The sequence below is a fragment of the Trichomycterus rosablanca genome, chromosome 17, assembly GCF_030014385.1.
Source record: "Trichomycterus rosablanca isolate fTriRos1 chromosome 17, fTriRos1.hap1, whole genome shotgun sequence".
NCBI classification, from domain to species: domain Eukaryota; kingdom Metazoa; phylum Chordata; class Actinopteri; order Siluriformes; family Trichomycteridae; genus Trichomycterus; species Trichomycterus rosablanca.
In genome coordinates this window covers 3,164,693-3,188,529 of record NC_086004.1, presented here as the reverse complement: position 1 = coordinate 3,188,529, position 23,837 = coordinate 3,164,693, and the positions used below count along the sequence as shown (strand labels likewise).

The 23,837-nt window shown below is 42.6% G+C and overlaps 1 protein-coding gene across 1 annotated transcript; it reads left to right on the top strand.

Moving 5' to 3' along the window:
• The first annotated feature begins 4,174 nt into the window (after positions 1-4,174).
• On the top strand, positions 4,175-22,722 carry si:ch1073-396h14.1 (disintegrin and metalloproteinase domain-containing protein 10). Its single transcript, XM_063013378.1, has 15 exons — positions 4,175-4,183; positions 4,393-4,568; positions 4,659-4,777; positions 5,424-5,579; positions 7,338-7,417; positions 9,414-9,536; positions 10,731-10,823; positions 10,929-11,097; positions 16,176-16,339; positions 17,465-17,636; positions 17,840-17,984; positions 19,028-19,211; positions 19,529-19,628; positions 21,229-21,449; positions 22,425-22,722. The coding sequence occupies exons 1-15, from the start codon at positions 4,175-4,177 to the stop codon at positions 22,524-22,526; spliced, it is 2,013 nt and encodes a 670-aa protein (XP_062869448.1). The 3' UTR covers positions 22,527-22,722.
• The last annotated feature ends 1,115 nt before the right edge of the window (positions 22,723-23,837 follow it).

Here is a 23,837-nt window from a genome sequence, read left to right as displayed (position 1 = left end):
GTTCAGCTTCTGACTGTGTGTGTGTGGGGCACAGCTCCAGAGACATGGCTTTGATTCTGAATTTCATCCGTCTATCTATCTCTATCTATCTATCTATCTATCTATCTATCTATCTATCTAGATAAATAGATCGATAGTATTGTGTATATACACCGATCAGTCATAACATTAAAACCACCTCCCGGTTTCTACACTCACTGTCCATTTTATCAGCTCCACTTACCATATAAAAGCACTTTGTAGTTCTACAATTACTGACTGTAGTCCATCTGTTTCTCTGCATGCTTTGTTAGCCCCCTTTCATGCTGTTCTTCAATGGTCAGGACCCCCACAGAGCAGGTATTATTTAGGTGGTGGATCATTCTCAGCACTGCAGTGACACTGACATGGTGGTGGTGTGTTAGTGTGTGTTGTGCTGGTATGAGTGGATCAGACAGCAGTGCTGCTGGAGTTTTTAAATACCGTGTCCACTCACTGGACACTCCTACCTAGTTGGTCCACCTTGTAGATGTAAAGTCAGAGACGATCGCTCATCTATTGCTGCTGTTTGAGTCGGTCATCTTCTAGACCTTCATCAGTGGTCATTGGACGCTGCCCACGGGGCGCTGTTGGCTGGATATATTTTTGGTTGGTGGACTATTCTCAGTCCAGCAGTGACAGTGAGGTGTTTAAAAACTCCATCAGTGCAGCTGTGTCTGATCCGCTCATACCAGCACAACACACACTAACACACCACCACCATGTCAGTGTCACTGCAGTGCTGAGAATGATCCACCACCTAAATAATACCTGCTCTGTGGGGGTCCTGTGGGGGTCCTGACTATTGAAGAACAGCATGAAAGGGGCTAAAAAAGCATGCAGAGAAACAGATGGACCACAGTCAGTAATTGTAGAACTATAAAGTGCTTCTATATGGTAAGTGGAGCTGATAAAATGGACAGTGAGTGTAGAAACAAGAAGGTGGTTTTAATGTTATGGCTGATCAGTGTATATATATACAGTATATACACACACACACACACACTCAAAATACTACAATACTGTACATATATATATATATATATAAACATGTATTTCGACCAGAAGTATCCAATAGATTGTATTTAAAATAGACCTGCAATGTTATTTTTTCTTTAGCTAGTAGATAGAAAGCACAGTATATGCGTTTATATCAAATATTCTTAACTGATCGGGGGTTGTGTGCTTATATTAATGATTGTTTTTAGGAGCTGATTTTTTCTTTTTGAATGCTAAGCAATACCAGGTTATTCTAAAAATGTGATGCTAATATTTTGCTATAAAATGAAGCGACGTGAAGGAGAAATGAAAAACGTTAGTAATTCTGACACTGAATTGACCTAGACAGTAAGAATCCTTCAGTACAGTCTTTTCTCAAGTGGCACCGTGGATGCAATCGTATCAGAAATATTTGTCGCTTGGGTCAGCGGTGCAGCAATCTGACACAAGTTCTTAGATAAGGATGAAGAATGTCCCTCTTGCAGCGTGGGGCAGTTGAGTAAGCATCCTGCAGATTATAAGAAAGAGACGAAAAGGCAGCCGGCTGCTGTTGCTCAAGGCGGAGGAGAAATTTCAGCTCTGAGAGTCTTCAGGTCGAATCAGTTTGACCCTGAGACTGGAACATATGCAGTGTGGGGGGCCTGGACGACGTTACGCCTCCTCTGTAACCTTGAGTCGTGTGGGAGTTAATGAGGTCATATTTGTGTATCAGGCTGTTCCTCCGGAGCCAATCAGAGCAGAGCAGGGGGTTCAGGAGGTGGAACCTGGATCAGATTTACATTCTCTCGTCTATATACGTGTTTATATTCCCACTGTCTTTTACAAGGTCAGTTCCACGACTGAAGTTAACCTGTGGGTTTATAAACCAACCTGTTTTTTTTTTCTCTGGTGTTAAATTCCAGTGCATTCACAGAAATACATGTACTGGAACGGCCTTGTGCTTTTTTTTAGGGGGTGGTGTTGATATTTTGGCATGAGAAAGTACACGCACGTATTGTACTTTGAACCTGTGTGACCTTCATTTACATTCCCATGTAAAAATATACACACTAACGGAAATACAGCGGCACCTTGAAACTTAAGATATTTTTTCCCATAAGGATGTTTGGGAAACCTGTTAACGCATTCCATGGTCCCGTGGAACTGCATATATTTTCGACTAATGTAAAATAATGGGGTTGTTTCTGTCTCTTATACACTGAAAATAACACAAAAATAATATAAAAACACTGAAGTACATTTAAGAACAGTTCAAAATCAATAATAAATACAATAAAAGCTGCACTTTACCTTTACTGTAATTCTTTATTGGTTTCTTATTCTTCTTAATCGTGGAGCTGCTTGATTTTGGAATACAGTATTCTGTTCAATACCGGTGCATTCACATAAGAAGCGGCACAATAGCTTTTGCGCTGCTTTTTAATGATAAGCGTTTTAGACTCTCTCGAAAAAAGGCTGATTCTCAGCGTTTCTCAGAACCCTGAGCTGTAACACAAGTTTAAAAGTGAAACTGAGGAAAAAAAAGTGAAACTTAGGTCCAGTAATAAATAAATAAATGCTAGATATTTACATCAGGAACTTCCTCCTGTGAAGTAGATGTCACCCAACACATCAGCATGTCTGAATCCGTTAGTGTTGCTCAGGCTTGTGGAGGTTCATGCATTCCTTCCTTTCTATAACATCTTCCGCTAATCAGTCAGTGAACATGGCAGTCGAGGATCAGAGCGCTCTGAAGATCTTCACGTGTATTTTTCTGCTCCTGTGTGTGGTTCATTGTGCAGGTAGGACAGCTCATCTTCTGTCTCGTTTCACGTGTGACATTGATTTTAAGGTTGCTGGCTGTGGAGGGAGTGTGGACGAAGCTCTTTGGCCTGTAGTGAAACCGGAGTGATGTGTGAAAGGGCGGCCTGTCTGAACTTGTCCTCCAGATGCATGTTAAACTAAAACAGAAAGGAATATATGGGTTATTGTTTTGTCTAAGTATTGTAGTACAGTTTGGGTAACGTGTTACTGTTGGATCAGTCAGAGCTTTGTATGGTGCTTGTTCATCAGTGCTTTCTTGCAGCTGCCTTTTTTCCAAACACACCATGTTTTAAACTCTGCTCTTATTCATTTTACTGATTTTTCCCAGACCTGGTTCATGCTCATACATTTGCTCATGACTACAGTTTGCTTTTCCACTGTCTGAAACAATAATGAAGAAATCTTTACGCAAGCCAAGATACACCGATCAGCCATAACATTAAAACCACCTCCTTGTTTCTACACTCACTGTCCATTTTATCAGCTCCACTTATCATACAGAAGCACTTTGTAGTTCTACAATTACTGACTGTAGTCCATCTGTTTCTCTACATACTTTTTTAGCCCCCTTTCATGCTGTTCTTCAATGGTCAGGACCCCCACAGGACCACCACTGAGCAGGTATTATTTAGGTGGTGGATCATTCTCAGCACTGCAGTGACACTGACATGGTGGTGGTGTGTTAGTGTGTGTTATGTTGGTTTGAGTGGATCAGTTTTTAAGTACCGTGTCCACTCACTGTCCACTCTATTAGACACTCCTACCTAGTTGGTCCACCTTGTGTAGATGTAAAGTCAGAGACGATCGCTCATCTATTGCTGCTGTTTGAGTCGGTCATCTTCTAGAGCTTCATCAGTGGTCACAGGATGCTGCCCACGGGGCGCTGTTGGCTTGATATTTTTGGTTGTTGGACTATTCTCAGTCCAGCAGTGACAGTGAGGTGTTTAAAAACTCCATCAGCGCTGCTGTGTCTGATCCACTCATACCAGCACAACACACACTAACACACCACCACCATGTAAGTGTCACTGCAGTGCTGAGAATGATCCACCACCCAAATAATACCTGCTCTGTGGGGGTCCTGACCATTGAAGAACAGCATGAAAGGGGGCTAACAAAGCATGCAGAGAAACAGATGGACTACAGTCAGTAATTGTAGAACTACAAAGTGCTTCTATATGGTAAGTGGAGCTGATAAAATGGACAGTGAGTGTAGTAACAAGGAGGTGGTTTTAATGTTATGGCTGATCGATGTACTTTCCCTCTTTTTACTTGTTCTCTTTTCGTACTTATGACAAATGTGCTGATTTATCGTAATTTATCCTTTTTTTTCTCGTACTGCTTACACCTGGTCATGATTGTGGTAGGTCTGGAGTCCACCCAAAACAGGCTACAAGGCAGATATACAACATGAACAGTACTTCGCACAACTAATTTATCCATCAACATACATCAACATGTGGTGCAGTTCAGACCAGGAAGGCCCGACTATAGCGAGAATGTTACATCACAGCTAAATAACCCGCCTGTCCCAACTTATAAGACATAAACTGTAAGTTTTCACTCTGACAGACTCTGCATGAAACTCTGTTCACTGTAGATGACACCAGAGATGTCCGACCGTACCTGAAGTACTACGAGACCCTCACTTACGACAAAACTGCTGTACATCAGCAGCACCACAGACTGAAGCGCCACATCGACCCGGACTCCCAGGAGCTGCACTTGGACTTTGAGGCTTATCAGAAGTTAGTGCACTTTATCTACAACCTCTTTATACCACAGACTTCTGTTTAGCTTTGTCATAAGATGCTTCATAAATCACTGCTTTATCACAGGCTTTTCCATTTACGACTCAAGCGAGACTTTGAAGGATTTGCCGATGATTTCAAGGTCCTGTCTGAAAACGGCTCACGGAGGGGCGACCTCTCTCACGTCTACTCAGGAAAGCTGGAAGGTACAAAGACATCGGTGTGTGTATGAAGTTGTAAAAAGTTAATATACATTAGTGAGTGTGCACCCACAGGACCGGGTTTAGTCCGCTGTTGTGGCCCAGCTGACAAATGTCAATAAACCACTGGCCTATATACACCGATTATGCATAACATTATGACCACCTTTCTAATATTGCGTTGGTCCCCCTACTGCTGCTAAAACAGCCCTGACCCATCGAGGCTTGGACTCCACTAGACCCCTGAAGGTGTGCTGTGGTATCTGGCACCAAGATGTTAGCAGCAGATTCTTTAACTCCTGTAAGTTGTGAGGTGGGGGCTCCATAGATTGGACTTGTTTGTCCAGCACATCCCACAGATGGTCGATTGGATTGAGATATGGGGAATTTGGAGGCCAAGTCAACACCTCAAACTCATCACTGACCACTGCAGACTGGGAACACCCCACAAGAGCTGCAGTTTTGGAGATCTAACATCAACTTTGAGGATAAAATGTTCACCCGCTGTCTTATATATCCCACCCACTAACAGGTCCCGTGATGAAGAGATAATCAGTGTTATTCACTTCAGCTGTCATAATGTTATGCCAGGTTGGTGTATATATTTATACATGAAAAGTAAAATTATATATTTTTTTCTGCTTAAACATAGATGATGACAGATCTTCATGTGAGGGTTCAGTCCTTGATGGCCAGTTTGAAGGCGTCATCAAAACCTCAAATGGCACGTTCTACGTCGAGTCTCTGTATAACTCGACTGCTGAGCGGTCCGATCATCACTCCATCATCTACCACGAGGATGATATTGGTACGTGATTCTGGAGAATGAGAAAGACAAGATTACTGGGACTCAGTAATGATCCTTCAATTTCTTTAGCTGTGATTAGTTACATAAACACCACTTATAGATTCAAGTGTTCGAGGTGTGTTGCAACCATGGAGCGTCACAACAGCTGAGAGAGATCATCTCACTGCTTTATTATTTGGACACCCGACACTGAGCTTGTGGGCCATCCTATTCCAAAATGATGGACATTATTATTTCAAACCCCACTTCCTTTGCATCTACAACAGTCTCCACTCTTCTGAGAAAAGTGTTTCTGTGGGAATTTGTGCCCATTCAGTAAAGTAAAGGCATTTGTAAGGCCATGTTGGATGAGCAGGACTAGTTTATCAATGGTCCAACTTATTTTGAAGGTGTCGGGGTTCTGTGTAGGCCACTTCCTTCCCCCCTTCCCCTTCCTTCCTTCCCCCCTTCCCTCCTCCCTTCTTCCTTCCTTCCTTCCCCTTCCTTTTTCCCTTCCTTCTTCCTTCCTTCCTTCCCCTTCCTTTTCCCCTTCCTTCTTCCTTCCTTTTTTCCTTCCTTCCTTCCCCTTCCTTTCTTCTTCCTTCAGTCCTTCCTTCTTTTCTGTCCTTCCTTCCTTGCTTGCTTCCTTCCTTTCTTCCTTCTTTCTTTTTCCTTCCTTCTTCCTTCCTTCCTTCCTTCCTTACTTAGCTACTGATATTCTGAATTAGATAAAACATAAATTTAAAACTATATTTTAATGATCAGGGGTGTAACGAATCATTTCATGCTGCAGGATTTGGAATGTTTTCATTTCATTTCTTCTCCTCCTCCTCAGTGCAGACGGTCTGATAAATACCTCCAGTATTTTTGAGGTCTTAGTGATAGTTTGTTTTAAATGCAGAATCATTCGAAATTAACCCACAGTCTGGAAGTAATTCTGTAAGTGGGCCAGTGTCCGACAGTAACCGTAGTCCTCTCATGTTTCGGGGGACTTCACTGATCCAGGAAGAGCCTCCTCGGTCCGCTTCAAATGAACTATCGTGGATCAAATGTTATAAAGAGTCTCAGACCTGCAGCCACATGTGTGGAGTTGTTTACACATCCTGCATCTGTTTATTTGTGTGGAGAGATTCCTGTTAGATGATTCTGTGCTCCAGGTTTACGACTGTTCACACGAGGAACGTCGTTACGTGACTTTTCCGGCAACTTCTATCCTGGGAGGCCTTCATGATTAAGCGTGCATTTCAAATGTTTTGGTTTTGTAGAAAATCTGGAATGAGAAAAAAAATACAACTAATTAAATGGATAAAAAGCATCACATGTACATAAATCAGAATGAAACTGGAGCAGGATGGACTGGGAGCAGAGCAGAGCTGTTGTTGTACAAATATCTTATATTTAATGTTTGAACCCTTGGCAAGACTACTGGATTTCGAGCACACTGTATAGGGTTTTGAGTGTAGATTGAGACACAGCCCTTCAGCTGAAGCTGAATCTTTATCCTCTCTGCTCCATGTGCAGCCCAATACAGCGAGTTTTGTTTATTATATCAAATCTTGTTTATTATATCTATCATGTTGAGTAATTGTACACACTGTAAAACAGTCCTCACAGCTGAAGGATTTGATTTGTTTACTCCCACTCTCACTCTCATCATACAGCACATGTAGCTTTTATTTAAAATGTGTTGGTTCAGACGTGTATATTCGTTTGGCTGATAGTAACCCCAGTGTATACCTCTCTCCCTCTCCCTCTGTGTGTGTGTGTGTGTGTATGTAGATAATGTTTCACTGGGACGTAACCGTGCTGGATTCTGTGCTACAGACCGACTTTACAGCGTCATCCAAAACCACAGACAGGTCAGACATGACCTAACATTCAGACATTTTACACACACACACACATACACACACACACACACACACACACACTTCTTCTGCCTTATTTTGTGCTCACTATATTCAGACAGGATGACAGTGTTCCACCCGGCCGCATCCACTCCCTTCCTGGGAGTGTCCTAAACCACAAAGTGCTTAATTACAGCTTGATTTGACCACATGAATGAATTGTTGTTTAATCAGATAAACACCCGTTAATTTAGAGGAGACCAGAGACTGGCTGCCCGGTGTTTTTTCCCTTAGAAATGATAAATTGAAAATAGGTTAAAAGTGAAGATAAGTCGACACATTCTGTACATGAAATAAACTCTGTACGTTTTAATGCACAATGACGTTTTATTTACTGAGATAAACAGTGACAATAAACAACAAAATGTGGCATGTGCATGTTTTATATTTAATACTTTTCTTGTTAAAATAAGATAAGATAAAATTCCTTCCTTTACTGATCCCCATGAGGGAAATTCGAGTAATGTTTTTTATAGGATTTTGTGTATGGATTGAGACACAGCCCTTCAGCTAAACCTGAATCAGCATCCTTTTGCTCCGTGTTCAGCCGATTACACAGAGTTTTGTTTGGGCGTCCCATTTCAAAAGCAAATAGTATTATAATAGAGTGACCTCTGTGTGAGCTTGTCAGATATAACAACAGTCGCTCTTCTGAGAAGATGACACTGTTTGTATGGCTGGGCACTGATGTCGGTCAAGAAAGCCTTAGTTGATGTTCCGGTTCATTCCAGAGCTGTTCAGTGAGGTTGAGGTCAGGGCTCTGTGCAGGACACTGAAGTTGCTCTAAACCGAGCTTTTCTTGATGTCTTTATAGAGCCACAGTTGTGCAAGAACAAGAACTGTTGCTGCAAAATGTATTTATTACACGTGTTAGCAATTGTTGTGGCTGAAACACATGAATTCAATAATTAGAAGGGGTGTCCCAGTACTTTTTGTGCATTAGTTGTGCAGATATTTACGTTTCTTTCCTGTAGAGGGTGTGTTAAGGTTTTTTAAAAGGACATTACAATTGACCATGGCTGTTTAAAAATTTGCTTCTGAACCCACACTGACCTTTATTAGGATGAGTTGTAATGAAACTAAAAAGGATTTAGTTTAGTTTAAAGTCCAGCAGCAGCTTGTAACCATGAATGAACTTCGTCATTATTTAGCTGTATAAAAGTTACCTGTCTGTCTATCTATCTATCTATCTATCTATCTATCTATCTATCTATCTATCTATCTATCTATCTATCTATCTATCTATCTATCTATCTATCATCTGTCTATCTATCTATCTATCTATCTATCTATCTATCTATCTATCTATCTGTCTGTCTGTCTGTCTGTCTGTCTGTCTGTCTGTCTGTCTCTGTCAATATGTCTATCTGTCTATCTATCTATCATCTATCTGTCTGTCTATCCGTCTATCTATCTGTCTGTCTGTCTGTTTATTTATCTACCCATCTATCTGTCTGTCTGTCTGTCTGTCTGTCTGTCTGTCTGTCTGTCTGTCTGTCTGTCAATATGTCTATCTGTCTATCTATCTGTCTGTCTGTCTGTCTGTCAGTCTGTCTGTCAATATGTCTGTCTGTCTGTCAATATGTCTGTCTGTCTGTCTGTCTGTCTGTCTGTCTGTCTGTCTGTCTATCTATCTATCTATCTATCTATCTATCTATCTATCTATCTATCTATCTATCCGTCTATCTATCTGTCTGTCTGTCTGTTTATTTATCTACCTGTCTATCTATATGTCTATCTATCTGTCTGTCTGTTTGTCCGTCTGTCTGTCTGTCTGTCTGTCTGTCTGTCTATCTGTCTGTCACTCTATCTGTTTGTCTATCTATTTATCTATCTACCTGTCCGACCATCTATATGGGTTCAGATTTTGACTCAGTTAATATTATTCAAACAAATGTGATTTTATGTGTGTGTGTGTGTGTGTGTGTGTGTGTGCTGTGACCCACAGGATGGCCCGATGCCCAGGTCAAAGCGGACAGTCGACCAGTCCAAAACCACCTGCCTCCTCCATCTGCACGTCGACTATTTGTTTTATCAGAGATTTGGCAGCATCGAGGCCGTCGTAGCCCAGGTGATCAAAAAATTCAATACGCGTCGGTCATTCAACCCAAATGTGATCAAACAATGATTGGAAACGGGATTATTCTCATCACCCTGTAGTCACACTGTCGATCATTTCTGGATGTTTGTATTACAGTGTGATTATTTTTCATACCTCAGATTATGTACAGCTCTCTTTTTGGCTCAGTTGGACTTTTTATAAATGGTGGGAGGATCTTTTAAAGTCTCCAAAGTTGAATCAAGTTGTTTACCTTCCCTCTGGGGACAGGTCGTTCTCGTCTAACTAAATCACACAAAATATGGACATTAATCAAGGTTATGTACGCTAAAGATAAGAGCTGTGTGCGGCGTGGTGCGTAGGAATGTCACATCCACATCCTGTGTTTGCACACAATACTGTATGTGGTAACTTATATTAGTGTTTATTACTCGCTGTTATGCAAGTATTTACTACTTTAACAACATCTGAATGAAGTTCATTGCTGAGCTTGTTTCCAAATATTCACTGTGTGCAATAGTTTGTTTACTATCATTACAGGTCTGTTGCAGCACATGCTGTACATGCTAGTAAATGTAGCATCTGCTCATATTTAAATTTAGAGCTTTACAGACTAGATTTTGACATTTAAAGCTGCTGTATGTTAAAAAGCTGTTTTATTTAACGTTAATTGATAACATTTACATTAACAGTATTTACACTGTCCTACATTAGTTTGTTTACCAATATTACAGATCTGCTGCAGCACATGCTAATAAATGTAGCATCTGCTCATATTTATACTCAGAGCTTTACAGACCACATTTTGACATTTCTGAGCTCGTTTCCATTTACAGTATTCACTCTGTGCTACAGATTGAACTACAGTTTCATAACTGCTGCATCTCTCAGAGTGATGGAGTAACACTACTTTATCCAGGCCAGCGCGGATCATTTGTCATTTTCTACCCGTCATTTTAATATTGTCCCTCTCAGGCATTACATCAGACCTCACTTGACTTGGCTCGCCACAGTCCAGCTAAAGTTGCCGTTTTCTACAGGGAGCACTAAGTCATGATATGCTGGATCATGACACAAGCCAGAATTTTCCTTCAACCATATATGCTGTATATTCAAATATCCAGTGGCTGTTGGGTGTTCACTATAGTAACATCTCAAATATATTATAACATACATTTATATTTCATTTGTACCACATTTTCACAGGTCGCCTCTTACATGAGAGCCGTAAATGACATTTATCACAAAGCAGACTTTGACGGGATCGACGTGATCAACTTCAAGGTGAAATCACTGAGTGTAAGTTCACCTCCCAGGTCTCATTGTAGAAAAAAAATGTATCAAAAGCAAATTAAAGCTAAAGCTACGACAGCATTACGACATTCTGTCTTGGTTTCTTCTCAGGTGGTTTCAGAGGAAGCCCCCGACGACCCCCTGCAGGAGACACACGTTGGCCCTGAGAAACTGCTGAGTGTTTTTTCTGAGATGAACTGGGGTAACTACTGCCTATCTTACCTCCTCACCAACCGAGACTTCAACGGTGTTCTCGGCCTGGCCTGGGAGGGAAAACCAGGTGAGACTGTTATCTTTCATTAATGTCTGCACTCTAACACTAACTGTATTTTGTTCACTGGTCATCAAATCAGTTCTAAAGATTTCAGTTCTGGTACACCAGGTCCCTGGGTTCCTGTCAAGGCTGTAATCACACCATATATTGAGGGGGACACTACCCTATTTTCTATTTTTATAGTTATTACAAAGAGTGTACAAGAAGAAGAACAACATAGATTTTTTTTTTGTGATGGTGTTCCTGTAGAAACTGACTTTGATGGCAGGGTTTAAAATAGGTGAGATTTATATTTTCCATGGCTTAAATTAAGCCTGGATTGTTTCAATAAGCTACATTGACTTACCAATTAAGTTTGGTGAACTATTTGACTGAGTATCCAGCAGGCAAACATTTTTTTACAAAGGCAATACATGCGGTTTCCTAATAAATTAAATTATCTATGACAGAATTTGTTGTGTTTATTTGGTGTAGCATATGTAGAGCTGTTGTGTGTGGAGAAGGTGGAAGTGATGTTGGTTTTTCACTCACAAGGCACACAGTAACACAGGACGGGGCGCCAGTCCATCGCAGGGCAGACACACATACACACATCAGGGAAGCACACCGAGCCACTGTGCTGCCCGATGTTGGTTTCTTTGAATTCCAAACTACAAATTGTTGGGTTGCCAAATTGTTTCTCCACTGAAAATAAGTTTTATAATCAGATCGTTGTTTGGAATGTATGTCTAACAGGCTCATGGTCAGGTGTCCCAATATTTTTGTTTGTATAGTGTAAAGCAAATGAGTCGTCCTCATGGTCCCGGGGGCAAATTTGTGGATCTAAATTCAGCAAATAGAAAACGTGTAGTTGAGAAATTGCTTATTACAGCAAATCTGATCGTAATGTTTATCTTCACACACGATCTGACATACGAAACCTGTTTACGGTCCTTTAAGAACACACATGATGCTTGTGTTACTCAGGAAATTGGAATTTGACCCCCTGCCCTATGCATTGCTTTCATGCATCAGTCTGTCGCTTTTTAGCATGACAGGTTCGTCTCAATCACAGTCACACAGCACATTGCTGAACCAGTGCGTGGAAAATCGATTAGAAAAAATAAAAGTCCGAGGCTTTGCTTTCTTTATTGTTGTACATTAATGTCACTCAGATCTCACGCTGCTGGCGACGGAGCACGCTGGGCTTTGTTCGGTTGTCCTTGCAGGAGGTGAGACCTGCCCCCTGGCGATCACACTGTCGGCTAAGTGTGATGTAATTGGCCAAGAAGGTGGGCGTGAGCCCCTGCAAACAGTGACATGTGACAAGTGTGCAATGTGGCCTGACCCTCCATCTCACCCCCCCAAAACTTGAACAAGGAATGACCGCATTCTTCAGCGTGGCTTAACTACCATGGAAAGAGAACTATAAACACACCTGCTGCACTCGCAGTGTTTTCATCCTAATGACTTTAACGTGACTTTACACACTGGTTCACTGATCGTGCACATGACTGGAAAGTAAAAACGCTTAAATGTGGTGTACCTGCTTAAAAAAAAAAAAAAGAAAACTGGAAAAAACTGGTCTTGGCCTAGCACTGGAATGTAAACCTAACCCCCCTCATGCACAACACATCCATCACAACAAAGCCCTCTCATTTTCTCAGCTTTATGAGCAATGGGCTTCATTCATCCAGTGCCAGGCCCCACTGTTTTGCTCAGGGGGGCTTATGGGTAACACTAGACGCTCACAGCAATGACTGGCTTACTGCCCTGTTGTGGAAAACAAGCTTGCTCCAGATTACTGAATGTTTTTCTTGGCGTCCTTATTTAATGTCATGTAAAAAATTGTGTATCACTTTCCAAGCAATGAGGATGTGCGGAACAGCACATCTGATCTGTGCGGCCAATCAGCACAGAGCACCAGATTCATTTACCTTTCTGTCCTACCTTCCTTACATTTGGAAAAAATGTACAGCAAGTACAGCTTCCTTTTTCCGCATGACTGCACCTCTGTAGGCAAAAGAGTTTGGTCTGATGGAACTCCACTGTCCAGAACCTCAACCCCACTAAACAGCTCTGGAATAAACTGGAACATCAGTTGAGGCTTTTTGACCAACATCAGTGCCCAGCCATACTAACATTCTTTTGACTAAATGGGCACAAATTCCCACAGACATACTTCGCAGAAGAGTGACTGTTGTTATAGCTGAAAAGGTCACATAGAGGTCACTTTATTTTAGTAGCATTTGTTTTTAAAATGGAATGTCCAACAAGCTCCATTTAAAACCTTTATTTAAATTCTGTTTATCCACTTTTGGTCGTATAGTTGTTGTATAAATGCACCAATTAAATGTTCATCTTGGAAACACTGAATGCACGACAGGCTTTGGCCACAGACAAGAGCCAATTATGTCTATAGCACCACTGGGATTTGAACCTGTGGGCTAGACTATTAAACTGCTGCACCACCTGAAAACGCATTAATATATTTCAGGAGTAAATTGGTCCCCCTTTTGCTGCCAAAACAGCCCTGACCCATCAAGGCATGGACTCCACTAGACCCCTGAAGATGTGCTGTGGCACCTGGCACCAAGATGTTAGCAGCAGATCCTTTCTATCAGAACCAGCATTAACTTCTTCAGCTCGTCTGTTGGACCGGACCACACGGGTCAGCCTTGGCTCCCCACGTCCATCAATGAGCCTTGACCGCCCATGACCCTGTCGCCGGTTTACCACTGTTCCTTCCTTGGACCACTTTTGATAGATACTGACCACTGCAGACCGGGAACACCACACAAGAGCTGCAGTTTTGAAAATGCTCTGACCCAGTTGTCTAGCCATCATAATTTAGTCCTTGTCAAACTCGCTCAAATCCTCACGCTCGCTCATTTTTCCTGCTTCTAACATCAACTATGAAGATAAAATGTTCACTTGGTGTTATTCACTTTACCTGTCAGTGGAGTTGATACAAGGATGTATTAAGGAGTGGAAATGAACACAGGTGCTAGTCAGCTGCAGTTGTTGTTTATGCTAGTTATGTACTAACCACATGTTGTTGGAGACTTTTGGATTGCACAAGCAGGTTACATATTACTCTTTATTTATTATCTTGGTCAATCAAACCGGTGCCTCTGTGTATTAGGATTTTGGACGGTTAGTTCTGGATGTACCCCCCTGGGGGCCCTATTGGAGTATCATGTGCCAAAATTGGCTCTGTCTGATCCCAGTGGAAAAAGTGCTTGATAAAGCCAAGATGAGGTCAGTGGGAGGAACGGTAACCCCTTAAAACCCTGACCGGACCTCACGCTGTCCATCTGCCATCTCATGTCCAAGCAGGTCTCATTTAGAGTGGGATACATTCCGTGGTATCAGGTAGTACAGGACTAGTATGCTGGACTACGAGCAGTAAAACGGAGTATCAGTTCCTGCAGCAACACCACACGGTGCACCCACACACACACCCCAAAAAAAGTGCATTTGTGGAGGTCATTAGGTTTGAGGCGAAGTGAGGAAATCTGACTTTTTCTCATGGGGTTTGGAAGAACAAATTCAGCAAGAAGACTTTCTAGGAAAAGCTTTTACACACATGAACATTCACAAGTCACAAAGTAATGGAACTGATATTAGGAGGTTTAAACAAGGGCAAGAAAAGCAGACCCTGTATAGAATGTCTTGTTTTATTTATTTATTTATTTATTTATTTATTTATTTATTTATTTATTTATTTATTTATTTATTTATTTATTTATTTATTTATGTATTTATGTATTTATTTATTTATTTATTTATTTATTTATTTATTTATTTTTTATTATTATTATTATTTTTTTTTATTATTATTGTAATTTATTGTAATTACTGGACTAGTGATCACAAAGTTACTGGTTTAAACCCACCACCACCAAGGTACCACTGTTGGACCCTTGAGCAAGGTCTTATGATAACCAATAGTCAATGAACCATCAATACAGATCCAAGTGAATAAGTGCGTCTCCGGCTTTTATAGACAGATCAGAGATCTCTGGGATTAATAACACCGACAAGGTTCAGCTTTATCGAATCAAGAGGAACCGTATGACCATGTGGTGGTGTGATAAAGCCCATCTGTTTGTGATCAGCGCTGGATTGTTTTATATATCAGATGGCTGGGAAATGCTTGTAAGAGAAACAAAGACCGCTCCGGTGGACCCGTCTCCTCCGCGGAGTAACTGTGGGAGAGTCCTAAATCCTTGTTGAATCTGTCAACTGATCCATTTCTTAGAAAGCTGGAGAGTGGAGAGTGGACTGTATTACACCGAGCATGTATGCAAAGAACGCCGACAGGAATTCATTACAATAACACAACCTGATATGCACCTGGGTGTTAATATGGAGGCGGCCCAGGCAGCTGGACATTTATAAGATTAGACAGTAACAGGCCCGGCCGCCATATAGATCAGCAGGGAGGCACGGATTACTGTATCATGCTCACTTGCCATGCCATTAATGGCCAGCAGGGAGGCATGGAGGTGTAGATGACTGACAGTGCCGGTTCTTTTAATCGGCAGCTGGAGGAGTCCTTTATCATCCCAGATCTTTGCTGGCTTTTCTGTGTTACTTGCTCTCTCTGAGGCTGTAATGCCAAGCACAGTTCAGTCAAATTTTTCTGCTGGCACATATGTCGGCATTCTTTATCGTGTGTCAGGAACTCGGATGGGGGTGTGGTGCCGTTTTGCTGTATTTTTGCTTTTTTGCTGTCATTCCTAATAGCAGAACCCACATGGAAAGCCACATTGGATGCAAGTAATAATATTAATAATAATAAGTTGTAAATACTGTATATAGCGGCTTTCTTATACCCAAGGTTGCTTTACATATGAAAATGTGAGAATTTTGAGGTGGAGTGGCTGTTCCACCCTTTCTTTTTCTTTTAATAGCCGCTGATGGTGTTCTTTCTCTTTATATATTTACTATATACTTTATTTTAAGCACTGATTATATTCTTACGCTGAATATTCAGCAACATCTTTTTTATTTGGCTAGTCCACAGCACTCTGATTGGAACCTTCAGGTATCATAAACATTCCCATTTTTCACTACGTTCCTCTCTTGGCTCTCTGTAGATGATTGGGGAGGAATCTGTTCCAGACCCGTCCGCATAAAAGACGATCGAATGTCCAGCCTGAACACTGGTCTCGTCACCTTGAAGAACTACGGCTTCTACCTCCCCCCCAAATTTGTCCACTTGACCTTCGCTCACGAGCTCGGCCACAGCCTGGGCACTCCTGTGAGTCACGCCTTACAAATCTAAAACCAGCAGGGGTAAGTGCGCTAGCCTAGGGTTAGATCCAGGGTTCAAATCTCCAGCTGTGCTATCAGCGGTGTCCAAATTTTCAGGTGTCAGGTGTCCAAATACATAAATTGCTTTCACTTACTATCAGAAGTTGCACAACTTACACTATATTGCCAAAAGTATTCCCACAAAGTTGGGAGCATGAAATTGTCCAAAATCTGCAGTCAGACAAGTACCGTTCTCCTGGCAACCGCCAAACCCAGACTCGTCCATCGGATTGCCAGATGGAGAAGCAAGATTCGTCACTCCAGAGAACACGTCTCCACTGCTCTAGAGTCCAGTGGCGGCGTGCTTTACACCACTGCAACCGACGCTTTGCATTGTGCTCGGTGATGTAAGGCTTGGATGCAGCTGCTCGGCCATGGAAACCCATTCCATGAAGCTCTACACACTGTTCTTGAGCTAATCTGAAGGCCACATGAAGTTTGGAGATCTGTAGCGATCGACTCTGCAGAAAGTTGGTGACCTCTGCGCACTATGCACCTCAGCATCCGCTGACCCCGCCCTGTCATTTTACGTGGTACCACTTCGTGGCTGAGTTGCTGTCGTTCCCAGTCACTTTCACTTTGTTATAATAGCACTGACAGTCGACTGTGGAATATTTAGTAGCGAGGAAATTTCACGACTGGACTTGTTGCACAGGTGGCATCACGGTACCACGCTGGAATTCACCGAGCTCCTGAGAGCGACCCGTTCTTTCACTAATGTTTGTAGAAGCAGTCTGCATGCCTAGGTGCTTGGTTTTATACACCTGTGGCCATGGAAGTGATTGGAACACCTGAATTCAATGATTTGGATGGGTGAGTGAATACTTTTGGCAATATCGTGTAGCTTGGAATTGCCTTAAGTCTTTGTCTTGATGTTTTCTAGCACGCTAGTCATGCATCAGATTAAAAACTGAGCTCCTGTTACAACATTAATGGAGCTTTTACATCATCATGACAAATGCTTGTGGAAATCAGAGCATTCGTCCAGGCTGGGTCACTCAGCATCTGGACGCACGTTTTGATCTCAAGTTTAAAACACGTGTGTGTGTGTGTGTGTGTGTTTGCGTGTCAGCACGATGAGGGCTCGGACTGTGCAGGCCCGGAGATCACTGGAGGGAAAGGAATGTTCCTGATGTTCCCGCACGCTGCGAATGAAGTGAAGGAAAACAGCGACCGTTTCTCCCCCTGCAGCCTGAGGGACATGAGCCGTCTACTGCAGTTAAAAAAGGATCGATGCTTCGTAGGTGAGCTATCAAATCCTCCTCTCCACTTTCTCCTGTACATCAGGGTGTAGTTTTCACACCTAAAGAACCACACTGGATATTAATGTGTATCACTAACACTGATGAGATGACTGAAAATGTCCGTCCCTCTTCATCCTCGTCTATTGTGCCTCATTACAACATCTCATGAGCAGTTTGTTTGTGTGTTTGTTTTGCCGTGCTAGTCAGCGATCAGCCGATCTGTGGGAACCGGATTGTGGAAAAAGGAGAGGAATGTGACGTGGGCCACAATGTGAGTGATCCATGCTGCTACAGTTCAAAGGAACCACAGGGCGTCCAGTGTCGACTCAAACCCAACAGGCAGTGCAGGTTGGCGTCACACCTCATCGCTTTTTTGATGAATCGTTTTCAGTATTTTATTAGAATTAATACTAGAACCACATGTTTTGGGGCTGTTTTCAAGTGATGGAACAGGTAGGCATTTGGGGTTTGGCCTGGTCATCTAGCTTCTGCAACTCCGTCATAGTTACACAGTCTGTCACAGTAGCCTGAAGAGGTGACCTGACCCAGTCAGCATGGTTAAAGTTTCACATTTTCTTCTCACATTTGCGATTGAACTGAGCTTAGAGGGACGTCTTTGAGACCCATCCGTTTTAAGACGCGCTTATCTATGATTAGATTTCTATTGTTTTTAATTACACTGCCTCTTTTTTTTTTTTCTCCCATTTTGCGTCCCAGCGTTTGAAGACCCCACCCACATAGTCTGGTCATCCCGCCCTAGCAGAATCGTGTCTGCTGCAGGCACTGCCAATTATGCCTGCTAGATAGCACCCAGCCAACCGGTGGCAATGCCGAGTTTCGAACCGAGGAGTTCAGAATCTCGGCACTGGTGTGCTAGCAGGATATCCCCCTGTGCCACCTGGGCACCCACACTGCCTCTTCTTATCACCTGCTGGTTTTGGGTTCCCACACGCTATGCTCTATGTGTCAAACCTACCCCTTCAACACTCACACAGGAGCCTGAACCAGTCCCAGAGATCGCAAATCACAGCGGCAGTGACAAGAGACCCTGTCTGACCTTCCCTCCCTAAAACACGGCCAATTGTGTTTTTATGGAGGACCAGTCAGGTTAACAGCTCTCCTGAGAGTCATAAGCTGGAGCAACACCCGAGCTCCATACCAGCTGATACCAGTTACAGTAACAGTAGTTTACCCGCCACCCATGTTAGAATTTCCATTAACCAAAATATTTAGACTGTATTGGACGTGTTTATTGTTTTGTACACTTGTAAAGGAAACACACAGACATGATTTTGGCCTGAACATGATTTTGTAGTATTTCATAACATTTCAGAGTAATTTATATGTGCCAACATTTATATCTGTCTCTCATGTTTTATTGACATCCTCAGTCCCAGTCAGGGTCTGTGCTGCAGCTCCAGCTGTGTGTTTAAGACCTCAGGATTGATGTGTGAGGACGAGTCCGACTGTCGGAGGAAGAGTGTGTGTACGGGATCGTCCGCCACCTGTCCTAAACCCGCTGCCAAGCCAAGCATGACGGTGTGCAGTCTGGGCACTCGAGTTTGTCTTAACGGGGTGCGTTCTACACACACATCAAACTAAATATGCTGGTTTTCAGTGTTTTTTTTTTATGTGTCTTTAAATCACAGGTTTTCTGAATCAGCCCTAGAGCATAACAGCTAATAAATAATGTGTATGTGAGTGAAATTGGCCTTGTGGAGCTATAATGTTAACCACGTGGCTCTTTAGAGACTCAGTGTTCTGAAAAATATGAAAGAATAAACTGTTAAATATGGATAGGAACGGATGATGGATAGGAATAAGAAAATCAGAGTTAATCAGGCTTGATGATTGATGCTTTTTGCGTGTTGGTTTGTGGTGTTGTTCTGCAGGAATGCTCTCGCTCTCTGTGTATGATACACAATCTGGAGCAGTGTGACTGTCCAGGGGAGAACAAGAAAGAAAAATGCCACATGTGCTGCCAGCAGAGAGGTAAACATTCACGTCACGGACGGTGAAATGAGCTGTTTTCCGTGCAATGTGCAATTTGCTGTGAAATTCAAACTATAAGGTTTGTGTTTAGCGAGTGTTCCAAGTGCCTCATGTTTACTGGTTAATTTACACTATGAGGCGTCCTAGCAATCCTACGGCAATTCAGTTAGTCAAAATGTCCAAGATGTCAAAGTGTAAAGCAGCTAAAAACACGACTCGGGTAACTGAGTTTGGAAAACTAACAACCATTTCTGTGGATGCAGAGGCGGGGTCAAAACATGGACGAAAATTTTCATCTTTGAGACAGAACATGAAGTCTTGCACCGTTGCTGGATGTTCTAGGTTTACATTAAACTTACGGTAGCTGTGCTGTGTATTGTAGCTTCCACTTATGAGTGTAATTGTATGACTGTCATGAAATGTGGCACTTTAGAAATCCGTGAAATCTGTGAAAACAATGTCCATTTTAAGTGAATTTTCCAGTGAATTAAGTAGAGCCCTAATTATCAGTAAACATAAAGCCTTATAAACAGTACAGACTTCATTCATTCATCTTCAGTAGCTGCTTCATTTTGATCAGGGTCACTCATCTGGTCTAAACCTTACCTAAAACTGGGCATAAGGTAGGAATATATATGGACAGGGTGCCAATCCATCACAGAGCATCACCCAGTCATCCATGTGTTTATTTATCTTAAGGGGTGGAAGGGAGTCCAACGCGTTCCCTGAACACAGGGCACAAAGTGAGAATACATCCAGTATCCAGTGCCAGTCTACCTCAGGGCGACATACACCCACTTGTTGGTGGTGGTGGTGGTGGTGGTGGGAGGTTTGGGGGTCAGTGGCAGTTGTAGCCTAGCATTTAGGGTACTGGACTAGTAAGCAGAAGGTTGCTGATTCAAACCCCAACACAGTGAGGTTGCCACTGTTGGTCCCTTAAACAAGGCCCCTAACTCTGAATTGCTTAGACTATATACTGTCACAGTACTGTAAGTCGCTTTAGATAAATGCTAAATGCCGAAAATGTAAATGGGAGAACCCCCCAATCTTTTAGACAGCAGAGTCAGGTCAAGTCAGGTCAGGTGGCCAACAAACTCCCAGCAAACAAAATTGTGTTTATGTACATATGGCACAATTAAGTACCCATTGAACTGCAATGCCAAATGGAACAGTGGTGCAGCGAGCACAAATGGATGTCTGGGTTTGATTCTTACTTTCTTTGTTCCCTCCCACATCACAAAAACATGCAGGAGGTGGACTGAATGCTCTAAACTACCCCTACCTGCTTAACTAGACCCACTGTGACCCAACCTGAGCTTAAAATTTAACCTGAAGTTAAAAGGATAATGATGGATGGATTTTTTTAGTCGTGTGTCGAGGCTCAAACTACTAAAAAGTTTGTGGACTGACTGCTGCTTTAAGAACTTTACACATGAACAAACTTGACATGTTTTCTAAGCTGTAGTTTCTTGTTTTGCACTGCTTTTACAATTCTAATACAGTTACTGTGCAAGAGTAAGAAAACAAGCACGTTTAGCGAGCACGTTTCTTTGATATCTTTTGTTTCTCATGATTTTTTTTAAATGTATTTATTTATTAGGTGACCCCAACACGTGTGTAAGCACCACCTCCTCAGTTCTGTCACCGTACTTTAAAAGGATGCGGGTGGCGTTGGTGCCTGGATCTCCATGCTCTGAAAACCAGGGCTACTGCGATCACTTCCAGACGTGTCGGCTGCTGGACGCAGACGGACCCATCGCCAGGCTCAAGAACTCCTTCCTGCACCTGGGTGAATATCAGGATCTTGCGGACTGGATGAAGGTTTGTGTAGCGAACAGAATTAGAACACAGCCATGCATGGTTCGAGCACTACTACGATACCAAATCTACCTACACAATATGACCAAAATTATTTGGACACCTGACCATGAGCTTGTCAGACATCCCATTAAAAACAAATGGTATTAAATGTAAGTAATGTCTATGTGATCTTTTCAGCTAGAACAACAGCCGCTCTCCTGAGAAGGCTTCTCACCAGACTTTGAAGTATTCATTCATTTTCTTATCCGCTTATCCAGTTAGGGTCGCAGGGGGGTGCTGGAGCCTATCCCAGCTTTTCAATGGGCGCAAGGCACATAGTAACACCCTGGATGGGGCACCAGTCCATCGCAGGGCAGACACACATACACACACACACACACACATACCCATTTACTTATAAGGCAATTCAATGTCTCCAATTAACCTCACTTGTATGTCTTTGGACTGTGGGAGGAAACCTTAGCACCCGGAGGAAACCCACGGGGAGAACATGCAACCCATGGGGAGAACATGCAAACTCCACACAGAAAGGACCCGGACCGCCCCACCTGGGGATCGAACCCAGGACCTTCTTGCTTTGAGGCGATAGTGCTACCCACTTAGCCACCGTGCCGCCCAATTTTGAAGTATGTCTGTTGGAATTTGTGCCCGTTCAGTCAAAAGAGTGTTTTTATGGCTGGGCACTGATGTTGGTCAAGAAAGCCTGAGTTGATGTTCCAGTTGATTCCAAAGCTTTTCAGTGGTGCTGGGGCCACTGGAGTTGCTTCGTGCTGGAACAGAAAAGGGCCTTCCCTAAACTGTTGCTGCATTGTTGGACGCATCTAATGTTCAGTATATAGTAGATTTATTATACCTGTTAGCAATTGTTGAGGCTGAAAGGTGTCCCAATACTTTTGTCCATATATTGTTTTGCATTTATACTGTCACCATCCATCTTCACATTTTAATACGACTGTATTTTGCTCTGTTTTTCAGGCCTACTGGTGGGCGATCCTGTTGGCCATACTGGGAATTTCAGCAGTAATGGCTGGCACTGTCTGCCTGTTTGGACACACCCTGGAAAGTCCTGGAGAGTGACGACACTGAAAAACATCATGTTAATTGAAAATGATAAAGAAATTCCTTAAAGACACTTAGGTCAGAGTGAAATATTTCAGCTCTTTTCAGTACTTTTCTGCAGACCTGGAACTGTGAGGCCTTCACTGAAATCTGAAGTCATCACACACTTACTTTTATCTGCTTTAATCTGTTATTTGGCATCTCAAATAAACATGTGGGTACACTGTCGTCTATGAAATGCGCACAAATAAATGCTATATATATATATATATATATATATACAGTATATGTACAGTGTATCACAACAGTGAGTACACCCCTCACATTTCTGCAGATATTTAAGTATATCTTTTCATGGGACAACACTGACAAAATGACACTTTGACACAATGAAAAATAGTCTGTGTGCAGCTTATATAACAGTGTAAATTTATTCTTCCCTCAAAATAACTCAATATACAGCCATTAATGTCTAAACCACCGGCAACAAAAGTGAGTACACCCCTAAGAGACTACACCCCTAAATGTCCAAATTGAGCACTGCTTGTCATTTTCCCTCCAAAATGTCATGTGACTCGTTAGTGTTACTAGGTCTCAGGTGTGCATAGGGAGCAGGTGTGTTCAATTTAGCAGTACACTCTCTCATACTGGTCACTGAAAGTTCCAACATGGCACCTCATGGCAAAGAACTCTCTGAGGATCTTAAAAGACGAATTGTTGTGCTACATGAAGATGGCCAAGGCTACAAGAAGATTGCCAACACCCTGAAACTGAGCTGCAGCACAGTGGCCAAGATCATCCAGCGTTTTAAAAGAGCAGGGTCCACTCAGAACAGACCTCGCGTTGGTCGTCCAAAGAAGCTGAGTGCACGTGCTCAGCGTCACATCCAACTGCTGTCTTTGAAAGATAGGCGCAGGAGTGCTGTCAGCATTGCTGCAGAGATTGAAAAGGTGGGGGGTCAGCCTGTCAGTGCTCAGACCATACGCCGCACACTACATCAAATTGGTCTGCATGGCTGTCACCCCAGAAGGAAGCCTCTTCTGAAGTCTCTACACAAGAAAGCCCGCAAACAGTTTGCTGAAGACATGTCAACAAAGGACATGGATTACTGGAACCATGTCCTATGGTCTGATGAGACCAAGATTAATTTGTTTGGTTCAGATGGTCTCAAGCATGTGTGGCGGCAATCAGGTGAGGAGTACAAAGATAAGTGTGTCATGCCTACAGTCAAGCATGGTGGTGGGAATGCCATGGTCTGGGGCTGCATGAGTGCAGCAGGTGTTGGGGAGTTACATTTCATTGAGGGACACATGAACTCCAATATGTACT

Excerpts from the sequence above, each read along its gene's own strand:
- si:ch1073-396h14.1 (XM_063013378.1), top strand. Across the intron at positions 9,537-10,730 it reads TCGAGGCCGTCGTAGCCCAG|GTCGCCTCTTACATGAGAGC; the intron begins GTGATCAAAAAA and ends ACATTTTCACAG. Across the intron at positions 10,824-10,928 it reads TCAAGGTGAAATCACTGAGT|GTGGTTTCAGAGGAAGCCCC; the intron begins GTAAGTTCACCT and ends GTTTCTTCTCAG.